General features: G+C 39.9%; 1 protein-coding gene across 2 annotated transcripts; it reads left to right on the top strand.

Moving 5' to 3' along the window:
* Positions 1-2,649: 2,649 nt before the first annotated feature.
* Positions 2,650-17,641, top strand: LOC146709495 (LIM domain and actin-binding protein 1-like). Of its 2 annotated transcripts, none has more exons than XM_085456465.1 (10): positions 2,650-2,764; positions 7,106-7,248; positions 8,376-8,421; positions 11,472-11,888; positions 13,492-13,546; positions 13,649-13,737; positions 14,640-14,715; positions 14,853-14,884; positions 14,993-15,123; positions 15,200-17,641. In XM_085456465.1, the coding sequence occupies exons 2-10, from the start codon at positions 7,127-7,129 to the stop codon at positions 16,275-16,277; spliced, it is 2,046 nt and encodes a 681-aa protein (XP_085312591.1). In that variant the 5' UTR covers positions 2,650-2,764; positions 7,106-7,126; the 3' UTR covers positions 16,278-17,641. The 2 variants fall into 2 exon arrangements, with proteins under 2 accessions (XP_085312591.1, XP_085312590.1); XM_085456464.1 differs by having other exon boundaries at positions 14,990-15,123.
* The last annotated feature ends 1,542 nt before the right edge of the window (positions 17,642-19,183 follow it).

The following is a 19,183-nucleotide window of genomic DNA, read 5'->3' as shown; positions in this document are numbered from 1 at the left end:
CCAGACAGTTTAGTGCAATTTAGTGCAGGCTAATCTGGTTAGTTTGCACATTTGTGGTAAAGTTTACAGTAATGCACTATCGTTGGAGTGGTGCAGAGCAGGCTGTGGTGCTCATATCAGGTAATAGCCTGAGGCTCATGTGACTGTTGTTTTTTTTCTAATGCTGTAGGGTTTTTACCTTACAATGTAAAGCACACTGAGGCAGTTGTTGTGAACTGATGCCATATAAAAATAGAAATATGTAAATGTAATTGGATTACCTTACATCACAGGTAGAAGACATCAGTTTATACACCAATCAGGCATAACATTATGACCACCTGCCATATATTGTGTTGGTCCCCCTTTTTGCTGATAAAACAGCCCTAACTCATCTAGGCATTGGCTCCACTAGACACCTGAAGGTGTGCCGTGGTATCTGACACCAAGATGTTAGCAACAGATTTAATTGTAACATGTGAATTAGAGTTTTTCATCAGATCTATATCATAACTTGTGTCACAACTGTAACTCCATTTTAACCCTACACTGCAACCTTATACGTAACTTGACATGCGCCTCCCAAGGAATTTAACTACATGTCAGGTCAATTCATATCACAATGACTTCAATGGTTGCGCTGTAGGAATAAAAGGAGTTTCCGGTTACTATGTAAGTTAGGACATAAATTTCCTGCAGAAGTCTAAATCAAGCTTAAGTCTTGTAAGCTGCGAGGTGCGCCTCCATGGATGGGAACTGTTTGTACACAGATGCTGGACTGGAGGTCAACATTTGAAGTCAGCACCTCAAACCTGTTGTTGTGCTCCGTAAACCATTCTTGAACCATTTTTGCTTTGTGGCAGGCTGTGTTATCACACTGACAGAGGCCACAGACATCAGGGAATACCGTTCCCATGAAAAGGCGGGCTTTCATGAGAACAGGCAGGCCTATAGTAATGCTTAGGTAGGTATACGAGTCGAAGTAACATCAGGACCCAAGGTTTCCCAGCATTGCCCAAAGCATTACACTGGCTGAACCTGCTTGATTCTTCCCATACTGCAAGCAATACACACACACTCAGCCATCCATGTGATTGAAGAGCACTTGATTCATCAGACCAGGCCACATTCTTCCACTGCTGTCTGGTCAAGTTCTGATGCCCATGTATCAATTGTTGGCACTTGCGGTGGTGTGATGCACGGTGCATTCTGTCTGCAAATCAGACCTGTGTGGATAAAGGACCCAAAATGCAGACTGTCAAATAAGTTGAGGGAACAAAAAATGTCTGACCTTTTATTTAGGCATAGCATGTAAACAAAGACACCAGCAGAAAACAAAGTCCAGGTAAAACAAACAGAAATGCAGCCCGGGCATGGCAATAGTATTACAGTATGATACAACAGAGAGACAAACTGAGACTTTAAACAGACACATGAGGAAATCAGGGAGATGGGAAACACCATGCACACAAAATAAAACAGGAACAAAAAGATGACAACACCAAACAGAGAGACCGAGACTTAACCAAACAAATAAACAAAAAACAAACAAACAAACTACCAAGTAAACTGTAAAAATCGTGAAGCTAAACTGGGAATGTTTAGTTTAGAAACACATAATCAAAACTTTATATAAATAACCCAAACACAGACACAACATAATCAACAACAAGTAGAACTTAAATATGTCCCCCATGTTCTTAAAAGAAAAGAGGCTTGTGTGCTCCTGTCTCAGCCTTTTTGAAGTGTGTTATTATAATTCTAATAGTTTCACTACGAAAATGTGATACCAGTTACTTCTTTTAAGTTGCAAGCAATCTATTTTTAAATGTTTTCAAAATAGCAACAGATCCTCATTAGATAACGAAACTGACTAAAAATTCCTCTCATTAGTAGAAGAGTGAGCAAATATGCATTTCTTTGGTAGAGAACACAAATTATTCAACTGAAAAACCGCCACTAACTTAAATATTTCACTTGGCCCCATTTGAGATGAGTTCAGTTCCCCGTAACAGCCTTGGCACAGAGAACAGATAGTACTTTGCTCAAGGACTCATACACTTGAGCAAAATGGTGGAAAATAAAAATTAAAGCTGTGATTTTCCTTTCTTGTAGCTCATCCAGCTGCTCTTATTTAGAAGGCAAATATCATGCAAACATTCAATGTCCCTTCCCTGACACAACCTGGTTTGACACCCATTACATTTAATAGGCTATTTTCCACAGGCAGGTCTTAAATAGTGGCTTTAGTAATGTTGTTGAGCTGGCACAATGCTATGTTTGACTTTGGAGCCTTGATTACTGATGGTATGTCTCACTTCTGTTTTTTCTATTTTAAGCATTTTACTGCATTCTGTGGATGAAACATTGCATTTTATAACACTAGTACTACACTAACAATCAAGCTATTATGTTAGCAAGTTGAGGAACAGTTGCTGAAAACTGTCAAAAGACAAAGCACAGAAACCACCCAAACCTATTTCCTTCATGTTTTTCTTCCCTGAGCTTTCCCGTCGCCAGAAACGGTCTTTCTCTGGAATTTCTAGATGGGAACAACAGCTCACCCTGCAAGCAAGCACAAACGCAAACATACCAGGTAGGAGTAATTTAACACCTAAGGTCATTGGTGCATAAAATCACGTGACGTTTGTCTCGCGTACTTCCACTGCACCTTTCTGCTCGAGCCACACCGGGCGGTGACGCAGTGGCGGCAGCAGTGTCAGGTGTCGCACAGGTTTCACAAAAAAAAAAGAAAAAAGAAGTGACTCAACGGAAGTTCGCACAGGTAAGACGAAACCTAAAATAATAGCATAAAACGGGGTTTAATATACGTTGTAGCTACTATCAAAATAATAACGCCTATTTTGAAAACACTGAGGCAGCCGGTGACTGTTTAGGTCGAGATTTAGAATTTTATTGTCAAGCACGTGCACATACTTCTTCCTCCTCCTCGCTGTCTTCCAGGGAAAATGCCAAACCAGCCCAGCAGCTAAGCTTGTACTCTTAAGCGTAGTCACTGAGCTCTTTCGTGTAAAACTTAAGTGAAACTTACTTTGAATAAAATTTTGAGCGTTTAAATCTTTGTTAAAGTGCAGGTCTATAGGCTAACTACATTAGCTCGCAGTTATAACCACCATCTTACTGTTGCACCTGTAATGAAAGTTTTTTTTTTTTTAAATTCAAAAAGACGCGATGCCCCCTGAACAGGGCTGCCGTTCTTAAAGTCGCGTCTGTTGCTCGCCTCTGTGCCGAGTCTTCACTTTAGACTCGGTTATTTTCGTCTGAACAGCTGATTTTGTGGTTTTGGTTTTAAGAATAGTTGCATCATAGCTCATTAATGTGTCAAATAATGCGGACTCCTCCTTAGTTGTTACCGTGTTGTGGTTACTTGTTGTCACGGAGAACTTTACTTTAAATAAGGGATAAAGGTCAGTATATAAACGGGTTTTTGATAAATTTATAAAGATTCTAATTTCTGTATTTTTATCACAGCGCACACACCAAATCTTAGCTTCAGTTCTTTTCAGGCTTTGTTTAAGATGTATTATCCAAGTTACCTCTGATTCAGTCGATGTTCCTGTTGAAAACCTGCACAAGTAACACAAATAGTAACTGTCAGAATTGTGGATCAGTTGGAAAACGACAGCTAAGAGTTAATAATATAATCCAGAGATGAGAGAGTGACAGTTTTTGAAAGATTAGATTATTTGTTGTCATACTAAAAAGCCATTAAACTGACTTGCATTATGTTTTATTAAGTGCTTAAACAGTAAATGCAATTTTTTCCCCTTTCAGGTTTCCATATAAGGTTGCTAAACAGGAAGTCAGAATTCTGAGCATTTGTTTTGCATACCTATGAAGCATTTCATTCTTTCCTTTGTATTAGTGTACAATTTTTGCTGCCTGTCGATGAGTGAATGAACACGTACAAGTAGAAAATCTCTCTTTCTAATAGTAGGGATTTGTGTTTGCTTTTGAGTCGTAGACGTCCTTTGTGTTTTCTTTGGTTTCTTCGGGCGTGTAGTGTTTAAGGATATGCAAAAGAGCGGATAGGCAACTTTAAACTGAAATGACCTGTATTATCCTTGTGGCAGATTGGTAGCTTGTCTAGGGTGTGTCCCTACCTTTCAATCGCAGTGCATGCAGGTATGGACTGCAGCCCCTGGATAACCTGCAAAAGAATCTGCAGTTTAAAAGGATGAATAGTACATTTTTCAGCACAGCTATCAAATTTGAATGAAGAAGTAACTGGCTACAGCAAAATATACAATTAATCAATTGATAAACTGACTTTCCTGCCAGGTTTAAACATTGTAGCAGTAATGAGTAGCCTCTCAGATGTAAGAACCTCATAAAAAGTTATTCTGTTGTTAATCTGTGTCTCTCCTAAAAACTCTAACACTAACCTCAGACTAAATGAAATTAATTATATATAACTGACTAGAAATACATCTTATAAATATGTAATATGTGCAGTCATGTTTAATCACGTTTATCCAAAAGTGATTTCATGAGCACCAGTTGTATTGGACTATGTAATCTATGTAGTCAGTCCTATGGCGAAATTCAGTCCAAAGTCCTTACACTATGCTTGTCCCAATTATGATTATGATGTAATAGGGACGCCTGAGTGAAAAGGTCCAGCTAGGAAGATGAATGATTACTGACTGTGCAGTGATTTCCAATTTATGGCTTTACAACCTACTGTCTGAGCACTAAACCAGGGTTTCATGGGCTAACATTCAGCTAATCCATCCTTGCTGACTTGGAAAACTGTACCAATAAAGCATGGGTTTGTCAGGACATTATTCATGACAAAGAAGACATTTCTGTTTGCCGGGAATGTGGTTGTTGGACCTTTTTATGAATGTTGGTTTTGTAAGGACAATGGGCTCACGCTCTGCTGTTATCAGTTTGTGTTGCTGTCTTGCAATCAAGTGGCACAAGCTGGAGAGCAAGTTTGAACATGTTGACTTGTGTGTTTGCATCCCACACTTCATGTGCTTGTTCTCCGTCGTATGTATGTCAGGAGCAAGAACAGATATCTGTCAGAGTGCATGTCATAGGCCTGCACATGTATTTCGAGTGCAAAGTTTCACTCTGGCATAAATCTTCCCAAGAGGTTGCATATGCCAAGAAAGTGGTGTTGCTGTCAGATAACTTGGTGGACTGATAGCAAATGCAGATTGGAAGAGGGAGTCTGTCACTTTATTTCCATGAAAAGCAAGAATTCTTCATTCAAGTGTCTAATAGAGGCAACTAGAGGACTGGCCTTGCTGTTTAAAAAAAAACAAAACTTTTTCTTACAGGGAGTGCAGAATTATTAGGCAAGTTGTATTTTTGAGGAATAATTTTATTATTGAACAACAACCATGTTCTCAATGAACCCAAAAAACTCATTAATATCAAAGCTGAATGTTTTTGGAAGTAGTTTTTAGTTTTAGCTATTTTAGGGGGATATCTGTGTGTGCAGGTGACTATTACTGTGCATAATTATTAGGCTACTTAACAAAAAACAAATATATACCCATTACAATTATTTATTTTTACCAGTGAAACCAATATAACATCTCCACATTCACAAATATACATTTCTGACATTCAAAAACAAAACAAAAACAAATCAGCGACCAATATAGCCACCTTTCTTTGCAAGGACACTCAAAAGCCTGCCATCCATGGATTCTGTCAGTGTTTTGATCTGTTCACCATCAACATTGCGTGCAGCAGCAACCACAGCCTCCCAGACACTGTTCAGAGAGGTGTACTGTTTTCCCTCCTTGTAAATCTCACATTTGATGATGGACCACAGGTTCTCAATGGGGTTCAGATCAGGTGAACAAGGAGGCCATGTCATTAGTTTTTCTTCTTTTATACCCTTTCTTGCCAGCCACGCTGTGGAGTACTTGGACGCGTGTGATGGAGCATTGTCCTGCATGAAAATCATGTTTTTCTTGAAGGATGCAGACTTCTTCCTGTACCACTGCTTGAAGAAGGTGTCTTCCAGAAACTGGCAGTAGGACTGGGAGTTGAGCTTGACTCCATCCTCAACCCGAAAAGGCCCCAGAAGCTCATCTTTGATGATACCAGCCCAAACCAGTACTCCACCTCCACCTTGGTGGCGTCTGAGTCGGACTGGAGCTCTCTGCCCTTTACCATCCAGCCACGGGCCCATCCATCTGGCCCATCAAGACTCACTCTCATTTCATCAGTCCATAAAACCTTAGAAAAACCAGTCTTGAGATATTTCTTGGCCCAGTCTTGACGTTTCAGCTTGTGTGTCTTGTTCAGTGGTGGTCGCCTTTCAGCCTTTCTTACCTTGGCCATGTCTCTGAGTATTGCACACCTTGTGCTTTTGGGCACTCCAGTGATGTTGCAGCTCTGAAATATGGCCAAACTGGTGGCAAGTGGCATCTTGGCAGCTGCACGCTTGACTTTTCTCAGTTCATGGGCAGTTATTTTGCGCCTTGGTTTTTCCACACGCTTCTTGCGACCCTGGTGACTATTTTGAATGAAACGCTTGATTGTTCGATGATCACGCTTCAGAAGCTTTGCAATTTTGAGACTGCTGCATCCCTCTGCAAGATATCTCACTATTTTTGACTTTTCTGAGCCTGTCAAGTCCTTCTTTTGACCCATTTTGCCAAAGGAAAGGACGTTGCCTAATAATTATGCACACCTGATATAGGGTGTTGATGTCATTAGACCACACCCCTTCTCATTACAGAGATGCACATCACCTAATATGCTTAATTGGTAGTAGGCTTTCGAGCCTATACAGCTTGGAGTAAGACAACATGCATGAAGAGGATGATGTGGACAAAATACTCATTTGCCTAATAATTCTGCACTCCCTGTATTTGTGACTTTTCCCCGAAGATGGAGAAAATAGGAGACAACAGAAACATCAGTAAATCAGTGCAGCAGAATAGTCAGTTGCCCACTAAAGACATCCCTTAACTATATGCACAAGGGACCATATTGCCATTGCGTCAAACAGATACATGAACTGTAGTGTTGAGATGCCTGAAATTGTTTGAGTATTAGTGTCAGAAGCTAAGAAATGCAGTCTGTATTCTAATACATATTTCTTACATTAGGAGTATTTGTGTTTTGTTTCTTTTAGGTATTTGGGTAATTGGCCGACATGGAAAGTAATCCATTCAGTCGAAGGAACTGGGCGGCACAGTCCATGCGTATCACTGCGAAGGAGCTGTCTCTGGTCACCACCCGAGGGAAAACCAATGCCATTGCAGAGCGCTTCTCCAAGTGAGTAACACTGTGTTGTCAGTAATATTTGCTTGTACTTTTAAAATGACCCTAATAGTAAAAGCTTAAATATACACTTATGTACTGAAAACTGAATCCACGTAGACGACAGCCCACTACAGACCCATGTGATTTGCTCTTGTGGTCTCTTGATCTCAGTCACAATTTCAGTATTTTGTGTGTAATACATCAAAAATAATTGGGACTAAAATGACTTATATTTGAGTTTTAATTAAGTTTTAAATGGTAAATGGCCTGTATTTGTATAGCGCTTTACTAGTCCCTAAGGACCCCAAAGCACTTTACACATCCAGTCACCCACCCATTCACACACACATTCACACACTGGTGATGGCAAGCTACATTGTAGCCACAGCCACCCTGGGGCTGCTGGACACTGGCGCCACCGGGCCCTCTGACTACCACCAGTAGGCAACAGGTGAAGTGTCTTGCCCAAGGACACAACAATCGAGACTGTCGGAGCTGGGGTGCAAACCGGCAACCTTCCGATTACAAGGCGAACTCCCAACTCTTGAGCCACGATCGCCCCTTGCTAGCATTGGGTCTAAACCAATGCTAGCAAGTTATACCTTGCTAGCATTGGTTTAGACCCATTTTGCTTTTAAAACTGCCTTAATTCATCATGGCCTAGATTCAACAAGGTCCTGAAAACATTTCTTAGAGCCTCTTGAGCCATGATCGCCCCTACTATTCAAGTCAAACTTTAATTGTCGCGGAGTGCATTACATGTTAAACATTTTTGCAGTTAAAGACTAGTGATCAGTGATCTAAAGCACTTACCAACTAGTTGATGATGTATGGATAAGACCTCTTAATATTTTATGATTTATTGTTTGTGTTACACAGTGCTAAAAAATGACAAAAAATACTATATATTTTCTGTTAAAGGTATAAAAATATAAAATAAACTAAATTAAAACTTTATATAAACACAACAAAATCAGACAAAAAAAACAACATTAAATTAAATTCAAGTCTATCACTTATTGAGTTTACATTTTTTTCAAGGTTCTTGAAGGAACAAATGGGCCTTTTAGAAAATTATGTGTATCTGCTTGTTATTGTTTTGAATCACTAGATGTCAGTGTTGTTTCTTTCTCTCTCAGGTACCAGAAAGCTGCTGAAGATTTGAGTGCAGAAAAGAAAAAAGGAGTAAGTACTTCTCTGAACAGATGGATAGTAGCAACATTTCATTTTCCAGTGACATCAGTTTAGAGTAATTTCTATTTTACCATGAGTTAAATAGTTTTGTGCAGCTGTTCCTGAATTTAATACATGAAAAAATAGAAAGAGTTCTCACATAAAGATCATCACGTCTTGTTTACAGCATTCTGATAATCCTGTCATAATGAACGGCATGATTAAATGATGTTTTTCTATGCAGCACGTCTTGCTTCATTTGCTCAGCATCCCCTAGTAATGGTGTTCAACTAATTACAGTATGAAGAGTGCACATGCAAACACACACACTCACCATGCCAACACACTGTCTGGGCCAAATGTCTTGTCCTGGCTTACATCTCATTGGCCACTTGTTGCGATGGGCAGGCTATCAAGCCCATAATCCTACTTTAGTGTAATCCCCGTGCAATGTTTCCAACTGTAGGTTAGCTGCCTTGTCAGAAAGACTGGCAAAAACCTGGACTGGGATTAAACCAATAACCCACCAGCTAATACCATGAAGAAATATGAGGTATTGTAGCCATGGTTGTGTATATCGTTATTGTTTACCAGTAAGGGTAGTTAGCTTCTTTTTTCTGTGTTTAATGATATGACTGGTAATGAGGATGACATCAGCCTTTCTTCCTCTCCCATAGAAACATGATGTGACTGCATTAGACAGACACTACCCTGTGTTATTTTGTTGTAACATAACTGTAATGAAACACTGCTAGTGTAAATAGTTGGATTAACCACTGTTTTCTCTAACTCATGCTTTAGACTGAATCATTCTGGTTTACTTGTATGTCTATGAGGTAGGTGTACAGCTCATGTACCACAAAGGTCTAGTTACAGTATCAGAGGATAATAGTCATCTCCACGTGTGTCTGAGACAAGTTTGAATGAGCAGCGTAAAAACGCCATCTGGCTGTCTGTGTGTGTGTGTGTGTGTGTGTGTGAGGTGGGGGAAGGGGGGAATGAATAATCTGTCAGATAAATTACATTAAAAATTGATAACAATTTTGTTGCATAGTTATGAGGGACCAAACGATTAAACTGCAAAGAGTAAACGATGTGATATTATGTTAATATTCACAGATTCAACAACAAATGGTTACAATAAGAAACTGAGAAATCAATTTTTTTCCTCACAGTTTTTATCCTTTTATGTGATGTAACAATTCAGTATAAGAGCAACTTATTATTATATTTTATATGTTGTAATTTTTTGTGTGAGGGGGATTATTGCTTGGCAGGATCATCTATCCAACATGTATTTTCCTCCTGCAACCAGGGAATCTGCAAACAAAGCCTGTCAAAAGGGTCTTTGTGGTATCTGATGGTGTAGCTGTTCACAAAATATAGTATAAATAGGGTGTCAATGTTCAGACTGATGTAAATTATTACATGTCAAGCGTAACATTTAAAAAAAAACAAAAAAACCTGTTCAGCAGTATATAATTACTGCCTGTGTTTAAAAAAACAAAAACAAAAAAAAACAAAAAAAACAAAACAAAACGAATTTTCCATTAAGTCTCCACTGAGTACTACCGATGAATCTCAAAACTCCTAAAAATGTACACAGTCTCCAGTATGATATGAAAAGTATGACAAAAATGTTCCACCACAACATCACAATTCATTGTTAAGCTATTTTCATTTTTTACTAAGACTTTGTTGACGATTAATTCTTGTACAACCATTGCTGTTTTCTAATAACTATTTATTTGAATGGCTGTGTCCATGTTTTTAAATTTTGTCTTTGTCCTAAGACTTGTATTATTTGGCTGGTATCATAAATCCCATAGATACGGTTTTCAGTCACATTATCTTGATAAATCGTTTGGGATTGAAAGGCTGTCCAAGTCGTCACAGTTAACAAAGAGTTAACTTTTCCCTGTTTGAATCATTTCCTCCTCTGGTTTCCTGGGTATTCTGACTCTCTCTCTTTCACTTTCCTGCTGTTAAAGGGGCTGGACTAGCTCTTACAAGTAGATCTTGTCTTGCTGCTAGCATCCGGGAGGGCTCTGCCTCCCACTATCTGTCTGCACTGTGACCTGTAGAGGACCAATCAAAGGACTCCCACATCTTTTGCTGTCTAGTTGTGGTTACACCTCGTTCGGCCATTTCATCGCATTCAAGGTTTACTTTCTTCCTTTTGGCTTGAAAATCAAGGGCCAGCTCCACTACTTTTCAGTTATTTATATTCCTTGTGGTCTTGCCTGACAAAGACTGTCATTGTGCCTTTTGTTATTTTGTCCTTGCTTTTTTTTTTTTTTTTTTTTTTTTTTTTTACAGATTTCTTCTTTTGTCTGTCCGAATGTTAATTCAACTCTTTTTCAGATGTACCAGATTCATTTTATTCACTATGGCCGAGGTAGTGGTGTCTAGTAGTGGATGGGGTTTTGGCGCTCTTTTTTTGGGTTTGGTTTTCATTCACTTGTAATCTCTACTTTGCTTTCTTATATTCAAGGAGATTTAATTAAGTTAAATTTAATTTAGTAATAGCATAACTTGTTTAAATGTTCACACAGGAAGCTTTGATAGAAAAGTTCATGTTACAAGTTGATATCTTACCATTCTCACATCCTCTTTTTTTTCCAACACTTTCATAATTAAGGAAGTTCATGCCTTCTATTATTGTGCCATGCTGCTTGCTGCTGTCTTCCTGTCACTGGTGGCAGCAGATAAGTAGTGAAAAGAGTTGCTGTCAGTGTCTTCGGGTAAGGTAGAAATTGTCATGTGGAAAGGAATGCAACTGAAGGATCTGTCTCAGATATCTCCATCTTGAGCCAGCTGTTAAAATTCAGCAGCTACAGCATAATATTTATTTCCTGGACCAACTTTGAACAGCTGTTCACCTAATCCTTGGGTGAAGCCAAGTTCAGATTCAGGCATTTCCTATATTCCATTATACGGGACTGTGGATAAAGCTGTATGTCCTAATAGTGCATGCGTGTATAGTTTAGCTTATACACAGTGATTTTATGGTAAGCATAACATGCTCAACATAAAATTTTCTTTTCTTTTCTTTCTTGCAGTCTTTTGAGAGCGGAACAGTAGCCCCGCGATCTGGCAACCTCAGTGTTCTGAAGAAGCGCTGGGAGCAAGGAGGAACCGGTGATCAGGACAAGCCGTCTTCGGTTCCACCTCCACACCAGCCCATCTCACGCCACAGGCCTCGTACCTTGAACAGGCCTCCTTCCGTTACTGAGCCTCCGGTAAAGAGTCCTGGCCCACTGACAGATCAGGGAGGTCAACACGCAGCCAATAGTGTTCAGCAGGCCTCAGCAGCTCCAGAGATTGAAGACCAGAGAGGGTTGGAGAAGGAAGAGATGATGAATGAAAAGCTTGAACAGCACGTTCCAACCAGCCCGTGTGCCTCTTATGAAAAGCCCAGAGTGCCTTTGAACAACCTAAAGATGAAGTTTGAGAAAGGAGAAAAGCCCACAGAAAAGGTAAAATATTTTGCTTTTGATATCCCTGTAGCTGTGGTCACTGTATCTTCAACATGAGGATCTGAGGGTAAGGATTTTGTACTTTTGGGTAAAATAATTGTAACCATAATGCTGAGTCAGACCAGTCTTGTGCAATATTAGAAAAAAGACTGATGGCACAATGTTTCCCACATGTAGTGAGCTCCATGTTGCCTTTGTGACCATAGTTAATTAGTACATTTAAAACAATCTTACATGCTAATTGCTTTGCTGCTACAATCTCTGTCCAACAGTATACTAGTGACTCGTAGTTCATAAACAGAGATAAGAAGCTCTGAGTCACATATTAATGATTGATAAAAACCTGTGACCATCCTGTACGTGCAGAAGTACTCAGTGCTTAGTGTAGTTTCTGCAGATTTTCAACATCCTTCATATTTAGATTGTTTTAAATGCATTACCCATTTTTACCCAGTTTCTTCTGTTTTCTGAAGGAGCGCTTGTCCGTGTGAATTTACCCTTGTTCTCCTCAGCACCACCCACTCATCTCTATCTTTCATTCATTCAGCCCAAAACAACAAGTATGCCACTCTTTATCTTCTGTAACAGAGGAATGCAGAAGCATTCCTGACCTGGGGCCGTCTCATTCCTCACAGGATCCCTTCTGAGGAGCAGTTGTCTTTATCTCACGTTTTATTAGCTGCAGTGTGTACCCTGCTCTACTGGGATTTTCCCAGTCCTGGGAATCATATTTAATTTTTTTTATTGTATTTTGTTGTGCAGCTCTGTATACACCATGTACTGCAGTCATGAAACAACCTATAAAATAAAATGAACTAAGTCGTAGTGTTTTTCACTGCTAGTAAAGAAGAAGTGAAATTTACATTACTAACATTTAAAAATTAGACTGGAGCCTTTATAACTGAAATGGTTATATAACCTTATAATCAAATATAGTGCAGTGCACCCTTTGCCCCTGTCTGGCTGCAGCTTTCAATATTTTAATGTTCTAGTCGGTGTTTGATTTGCATGGCAGGGGCGGTCTGCGAGATAACAGGACTCCAAAGTTCCAGTGAAGCAGTCTGTAGAAATGGGCTATTTTAATTGGTCCAAACCAGCTCATGTGTGTAAAGGATAGGTGGTGCGAGAAACTGTGTGGTTTTCTCATTTGTTTGAGTAAAACAGGCATATTGGCAGACCAACGCACAGAGCTCACTCTTTAGTAGAGTGGAATAATTTTGGTTCTTTGCCCACGTGCAAACGTGTGTTTGGTTCTTTTTAACCACATGCTGCATGGCTGTCTCTGCAGATACCGCTCTGGTTACTGCCAGGTATTCACTGGATGCCTGAAAAGCACATGAGCTTGATTTTGTGCATTTTTTACTGCTGAGTTCAATATCTGCTGCTCAAAACTTGCAGCTTGTTTGGGTTTGATCCAGTCCTACAGGCAGTGTGACTTTTGATCACTTGCCAGTGACAATGCTATGAATAAAAAGATAAATGAACTGATTTAGGCCACAATTAAAGGCAGGGGAGGAGCAGAAAACAAATTTATGCTTAAAAGTTCATAACTTCACCTTCATAAACTGATCTTCGGAACCCATCAGTTGTTTTATTCTTCCAGGGTGGCAGAGAAGCACTTCGTAGTACTTCATCAGATGACGTGGAGCAGCCAAGCAGTAAGCAAATATCAGTAGCATTAATGAAATGCAGAAAGATTTGGGTTTAATGCAAAACAACGTTAGGCAAGGCACTTAATTTGATCCTCTCTTCTGCTTCAGGTCGCCCTGTGCTGAGGCGATCATCATCTCTGAAGGAAAAGATGGCCAAGTACCAGTTTGCTGTTGCTAAACAAGAACAGACACATTCTGTGAGTTCATGTAATAAAGAGGTTCACAACAAAAACAGTGAAAATCCCAGTAATTAAAAGATTACCTCGTATTTTGGAGATTTTAAGAGAATTTTAATGAACATGATTCAAAGTGATCAAAACAACAATCAAAGTCCAACATTATTCATTACATATGTTAGTTACATCTTACCCGTACTGAGTTCGAGCTCCTTTCGCTTTCAGAGCTGCATTATTTGTTAGTGACAACAAGCTGCTGGAAAAGTTCCTCCGAGATTTTTGGTCCATGTTGGCGCGACAGGATCACACAGTTAATGGATATTAACTGTGTGGATATATGAGCTCATTGTCATGTTCAAGAAACCAGTTTGAGATTGAGTTTTGTTACATGGAGTGTTATACTGCAGCCGTCAGAAGATGGGTACACTGTGGTTATAAAGGCATGGCCATTGTTAGTAACACTACTCAGGTGCTGTGGTGTTTTAATGATGCTCCCTTAGTACTAAGGAGCCCAAGGTTTCCCAAGAAAATATCCCCCACAACATTACACCACCACCAGCAGCCTGAGCTGTTTATACAAGGCAGGCTTGATCCATGCTTTTATGTTGTTTACCCCACCATCTGAATGCTGCAGCAGAAATAGAGACCATGCAACATTTCTCCAGTCTCTGCTCAGTTTGTACTTCAGCAGGTCATCGTGGCCATGTTTACATGCATAAATACATCCAGGTGCTGTTATTGCCAGCAACTCAACTAATCTTTCCCACACAGAAAATGAATTTTATCATTCAGCACAGACCATTTGTTCTACCTTGCTTTTGTAACTCATGCTTCTCTGAGATGTTTACCTTTCTGTACCAGAAACAGGTGAACATCTCATTGTTTATTATATAACAATCAATGTTTCTCTCTTTTTCCTCCAGGTTTCGGCCCCACAGTCTGCTCCAAAAGCATCTGCATCTGAAAATGAGAAAGTAACGCCTGTGCCTGAATGCAATGGTTGGTCTTAAAGGATACTTGGAGAATACAGTCATGTGCAAATTTCATTTTTACTGTGCATATTGTGCTACTAGTCTGCTTTACCAGTCTTAATAATTGAGCAGCAACTGAGCTCGTTTATGTTCTGTCTGTTTTAGGGGACAGCACGGAGCAACCAAAATCACCACGGGTGAGTCATCACAGTGAACAGTAGACATGCACATATCATTAACTTAAAAAAAAAAAAATCAGCCAGTGTTAATTGTCAATAAAGCTGACACTATTATGTTTTTAGAAGTTTCGCCCACCAGAGAAGGAGACGTGCATCGCTTGTACAAAGCAAGTGTATCCACTGGAGAGACTTGTGGCCCATCAGCATGTCTACCACAAAAGCTGCTTCCGCTGTATTCATTGCAGCACAAAGCTTAGGTAAGCATTCACACCAGATGCTTCCACTTCTATATCATAATCTCCTCTCATGTAAATATTCCTGTCTGTTTTATAGTCTTGCAAATTATGCTTCTCTGCATGGAAACATCTACTGCAAGGCCCATTTCAACCAGCTCTTCAAAGCCAAAGGCAACTATGATGAAGGCTTTGGTCATCGGCCTCATAAGGAGATGTGGGAGCCGCGAGTTGACGGAGATGAAGATGTTGAAGCGGTGAAGCAAAAAGAAGAAGAGAAAACTGCAACAGTGAATCGTCCAGCTGAGAGTGCCTCAGACATGCAGCCTGTCCCAGATGTGGAAACGTCTCCACATGTTAAGGTTACAGATCTGACCGCCTTACTGGAAAAGCAGAGTCGCAAGCAGACAAATGTGATCTCTGATGAGAAAGCTCAGTCAGAAAAGCCAACTGAGAAACGCAAACTGAAGATCGACTGGCCTCCCCGGACGGGTGAGCAGCACACCGGGACAGAATCCCTTAGTCCAGTCACAGAGGACATTGGTTCAAGCCGACCCTGGAGAGCCAAGTGGCCTCCAGATGATGAAGCGCCTTCAACTTTCCAGAGCTCAGAGCGTGCTGAATTGAAGAGCCTGAGGAGGAGCACTTCTCTTAAGGAGCGGATTCGGCCTTTTACAATAGCAGCCAAACCCAAGTCCACAAACCCCACAGGTCCTCGCGAGCCTCGTCGTAATCTCAAATCTCTGCAGGATTGGAGAGCATCTTTTGAGGAAAAAACATCTTCTGAAGAATCAACCAAGGAAAATAAGCCAGAAGTCCAGCAGGAGAAAAAGCAGAAAAAGAAAGAGAAGATGTCTCAGATGCAAAGTGAAGATAAAGAGACCATCTCTGAGGGGGACGTGGCGAGTCAGGTTGAGAAAAAGAAAGAAAGAGATGAGGGAGTAAAAAGAAATACAAAAGGAGACAAGGCGGCTGGGGATGAGGGCTCTTTGAGAAGCTTATCTCCTGAGATGCCAATCAACCTTTCTCCACCATCAAAGCCAAACCAGAACCGCACCTCCCAGGATGTGGGCTTCTGGGAAGAGGACAAAGAAGGAAGTGATGCAGAGGATCTGAGTGCAGAGGATATAATCAAGAAGAACCGCTGTTATGAAGAGGAGGAGGACACTGAGTCATAGAGTACCTTACAATTTTACTGTCACTTCCTTACACCTTAAAACCCCTTTTCATATTCTCAGCTTCTACGTAGATTATAATTTTAGCTTTGCCAGATTTTATAGTGATGCAAAAGTGTGTAATAGAGTATGCGCATTCATGCATATTTATATATTGAATACTGCCTTATGTTAACAGTTAATAACTTAAAAATGCAAAATTTTCGCATACTTATTTTCATTATATAGTTTAAACATATCTGATGTATCTTGTTTATGACTGATGATATTACTGGAAGGCTGGCCTCTGTTAAATTGAATCATTGACTGTGGTCATTATGTGCAGCGTGAGCAGCATATTATGTGCAGGAGGTGTATCCACAATCTATTATAATTTATGTGGCACTTAATAGTACTCTTTAACTACGGGGAGTACCAGACTGCATGCAGCCAAACAGTCACAACGTGCAAGAAACAGTCTAAATATCTGCACTGCTAAGATGTCAGAAAGCACAGATATTACAGTTTAGGTTTTACACTTTGATTTAATTTCAATAGTAAATTAAAGAGAAAAAATTAAACAGAAGTTGAACAATTATGTGCTTGCTAAGAATTTACCTTATCTCCATACAACAACAAAAGCCTTGTCTTCTCTCAAGGATGAAAATACTGTCCATTAGTGTCAGTACTCCCTAATAGCCGTCCCTTTGTTATGTAATTACTCTGATTTTTTTTTTTTTTTCCCCTCTCTGCAAGCGTCAGGCATATTGAAATCACTTAATTTTCTCAATCAATCAATCAATCAATCAATCAATCGTACTATGCTAGCTGTAGCCTATCTCAGCTACCATAGGGCGAGAGGCAGGGTACACCTGGACAGGTTGCCAGCCTGACGCAGGGCTCCACATCTCACTATGATTAGCGTGCATCTGAACATTCAACTATCACAAGGCCAGCTGCTTTTACTTGGTTAAAGTAACTAGATATTTAGGTATACAGACAAACAAGCGAGTGAAGTCCAACACCATGCTGCTGGGGGATTTTTGCTTTGATAGAAGTACAATTAGCGATACAGTGATACATCAGAAAAGGCTTCCCTTAGTCTCAATCATAGCTGAAAAAGCTTTGATATGTTATTTATTTAGAGCTTTTTGATTGTGATGTTACATGTTAGAATATTTTTATTATTAATCACCATTGTCACAGTACAGAACTTTTTCTGGTAGGAAACTTTTCAGTTGCATACCCTTGGGGCCTTCAGATTTTTTTTGTTTTTGTTTCATTCTTCTCAAATGTAATCCGGTTTATACTGTATGTTCACTCTTTGTATTTTATATTGGTGGGATGTATGTTTTTAATAAATTGAACAATAAACCTTGGGTACCACAGTCTAAGCTGTCCGTTCAATGGACGATTTGAGCAAAATGGACTCTTTTAATGTATAAACTACACAGGAACACAAAGGTTCATCTAGACCAGGGGTCAGCAACCTTTAACACCCAAAGAGCCATTTGGACGCGATTTCCACGCAAAAGAAATCACTGGGAGCCGCAAATACTTTTTGACATCTAAAATGAAGATAACACTGTATATATTGAGGGGGGGTTTACCTTTATGCTTTGTGTGAACAACTAAGGTGTGTTGCTTAAATCCATGAAGTGCTACAGAGAGAATTGCATTTTATTTATGTAATTAACACATTTTGAACTCTTAAAGAAATATAACCAAAGGAAAGACACCCAGCTGAACTAAAATGATCCATGTAGCAAACAAAAACTGTTGTGAGCCGCCACCCTTATATCACCTTTGGGCTTTTGGAGCCTTGACCTGACTTTTAAAAAAATAATTGGGAAAAAAAGCACTATGCTGCTAAAAGATGAAAAATAGATATTTGCAAAAGTCTGCCTAAATATGTATTTTACCTGGTTAATGTGTGTGGCGGGGCGTGGCCGGGAGGCGGACGCGCCTGAGCGGCACCCGCGATCACGCCTCGCCGCCTTAACGTCTGTGCTATCTCTGCTGTTGTGTTGGTATGTGTCGGGCTGTGAGCTTTAACACCGGCTGTATGCGTACAGCAACCGTGTGTGAAAAGTGGTCAATAAAGAGATGCTGAAAAGCGTTTTCATGCAAACGTCGTCGGGTCTGCCGTGATATGTTTACAATGGGACTTCTGCTCCTGAACCTCTGCGCACAGCGTCTGCAAATCGGAGTTGTACAAAGTCACTTTCATCTTTACACAGGACTGTAAGCTGTCATCTGTGAGGCGTGAGCGGCGTTTGTTTTGAACATAGTTCACGGTGGAGAACAGCTGCTGACATAATGTAGATCCGAAGATCGATAATTAGCCTACCTGGGGTTGAAAGTCTCGATAAATGCACGGCGTTTCGGCGGGTATATCGGCTTCCGCAAGTGTGACGCTTATTTTGAGCGATCAAAAACTAATAGAATATAATTTTATATTTATATTTCAATATCACAGTAATCTTCCAATTTAGAACTACAAGTTAAAAAAGAACTAACATAAATAAAATACACTTCAGCTAATTAAAAAAATAATTTATTTTCCCAAACCACGCGGAGCCGCACTAAAAGGATTAAAGAGCGGCATGCGCTCCGGAGCCGCAGGTTGCCGACCTGACCGTTGTGTCATGGGCTTTAATTTTATTCTGTTGCAGACCAGTCAGAATACATCATCGTTCTTAATTTATCTCGAAATGAGTGCTATTGATGCTGGCAAGGTCATTGATTTCCATTTGAGAACTGACAATCTGTGATTCACAGTGAGGCAAAGAAAGCTCTAATTTGTGATAAATATGAACTTTATCCCTTTATACTGAATGAATAACATCCAATGTTTACTGTCATCTTACAGCTTTGCTGTTATCTAACCAGTGTGCTTAGAAAGATATTTACCTTAATCATCCCGTAAA

Source organism: Copadichromis virginalis, linkage group LG5, assembly GCF_057382275.1.
Source record: "Copadichromis virginalis isolate Kocher_CV1m ecotype Utaka linkage group LG5, C_Virginalis_male_GT1.1, whole genome shotgun sequence".
In the NCBI taxonomy this organism is placed as follows: Eukaryota; Metazoa; Chordata; class Actinopteri; order Cichliformes; family Cichlidae; genus Copadichromis; species Copadichromis virginalis.
This window is presented reverse-complemented; position numbering and strand designations above follow the sequence as displayed.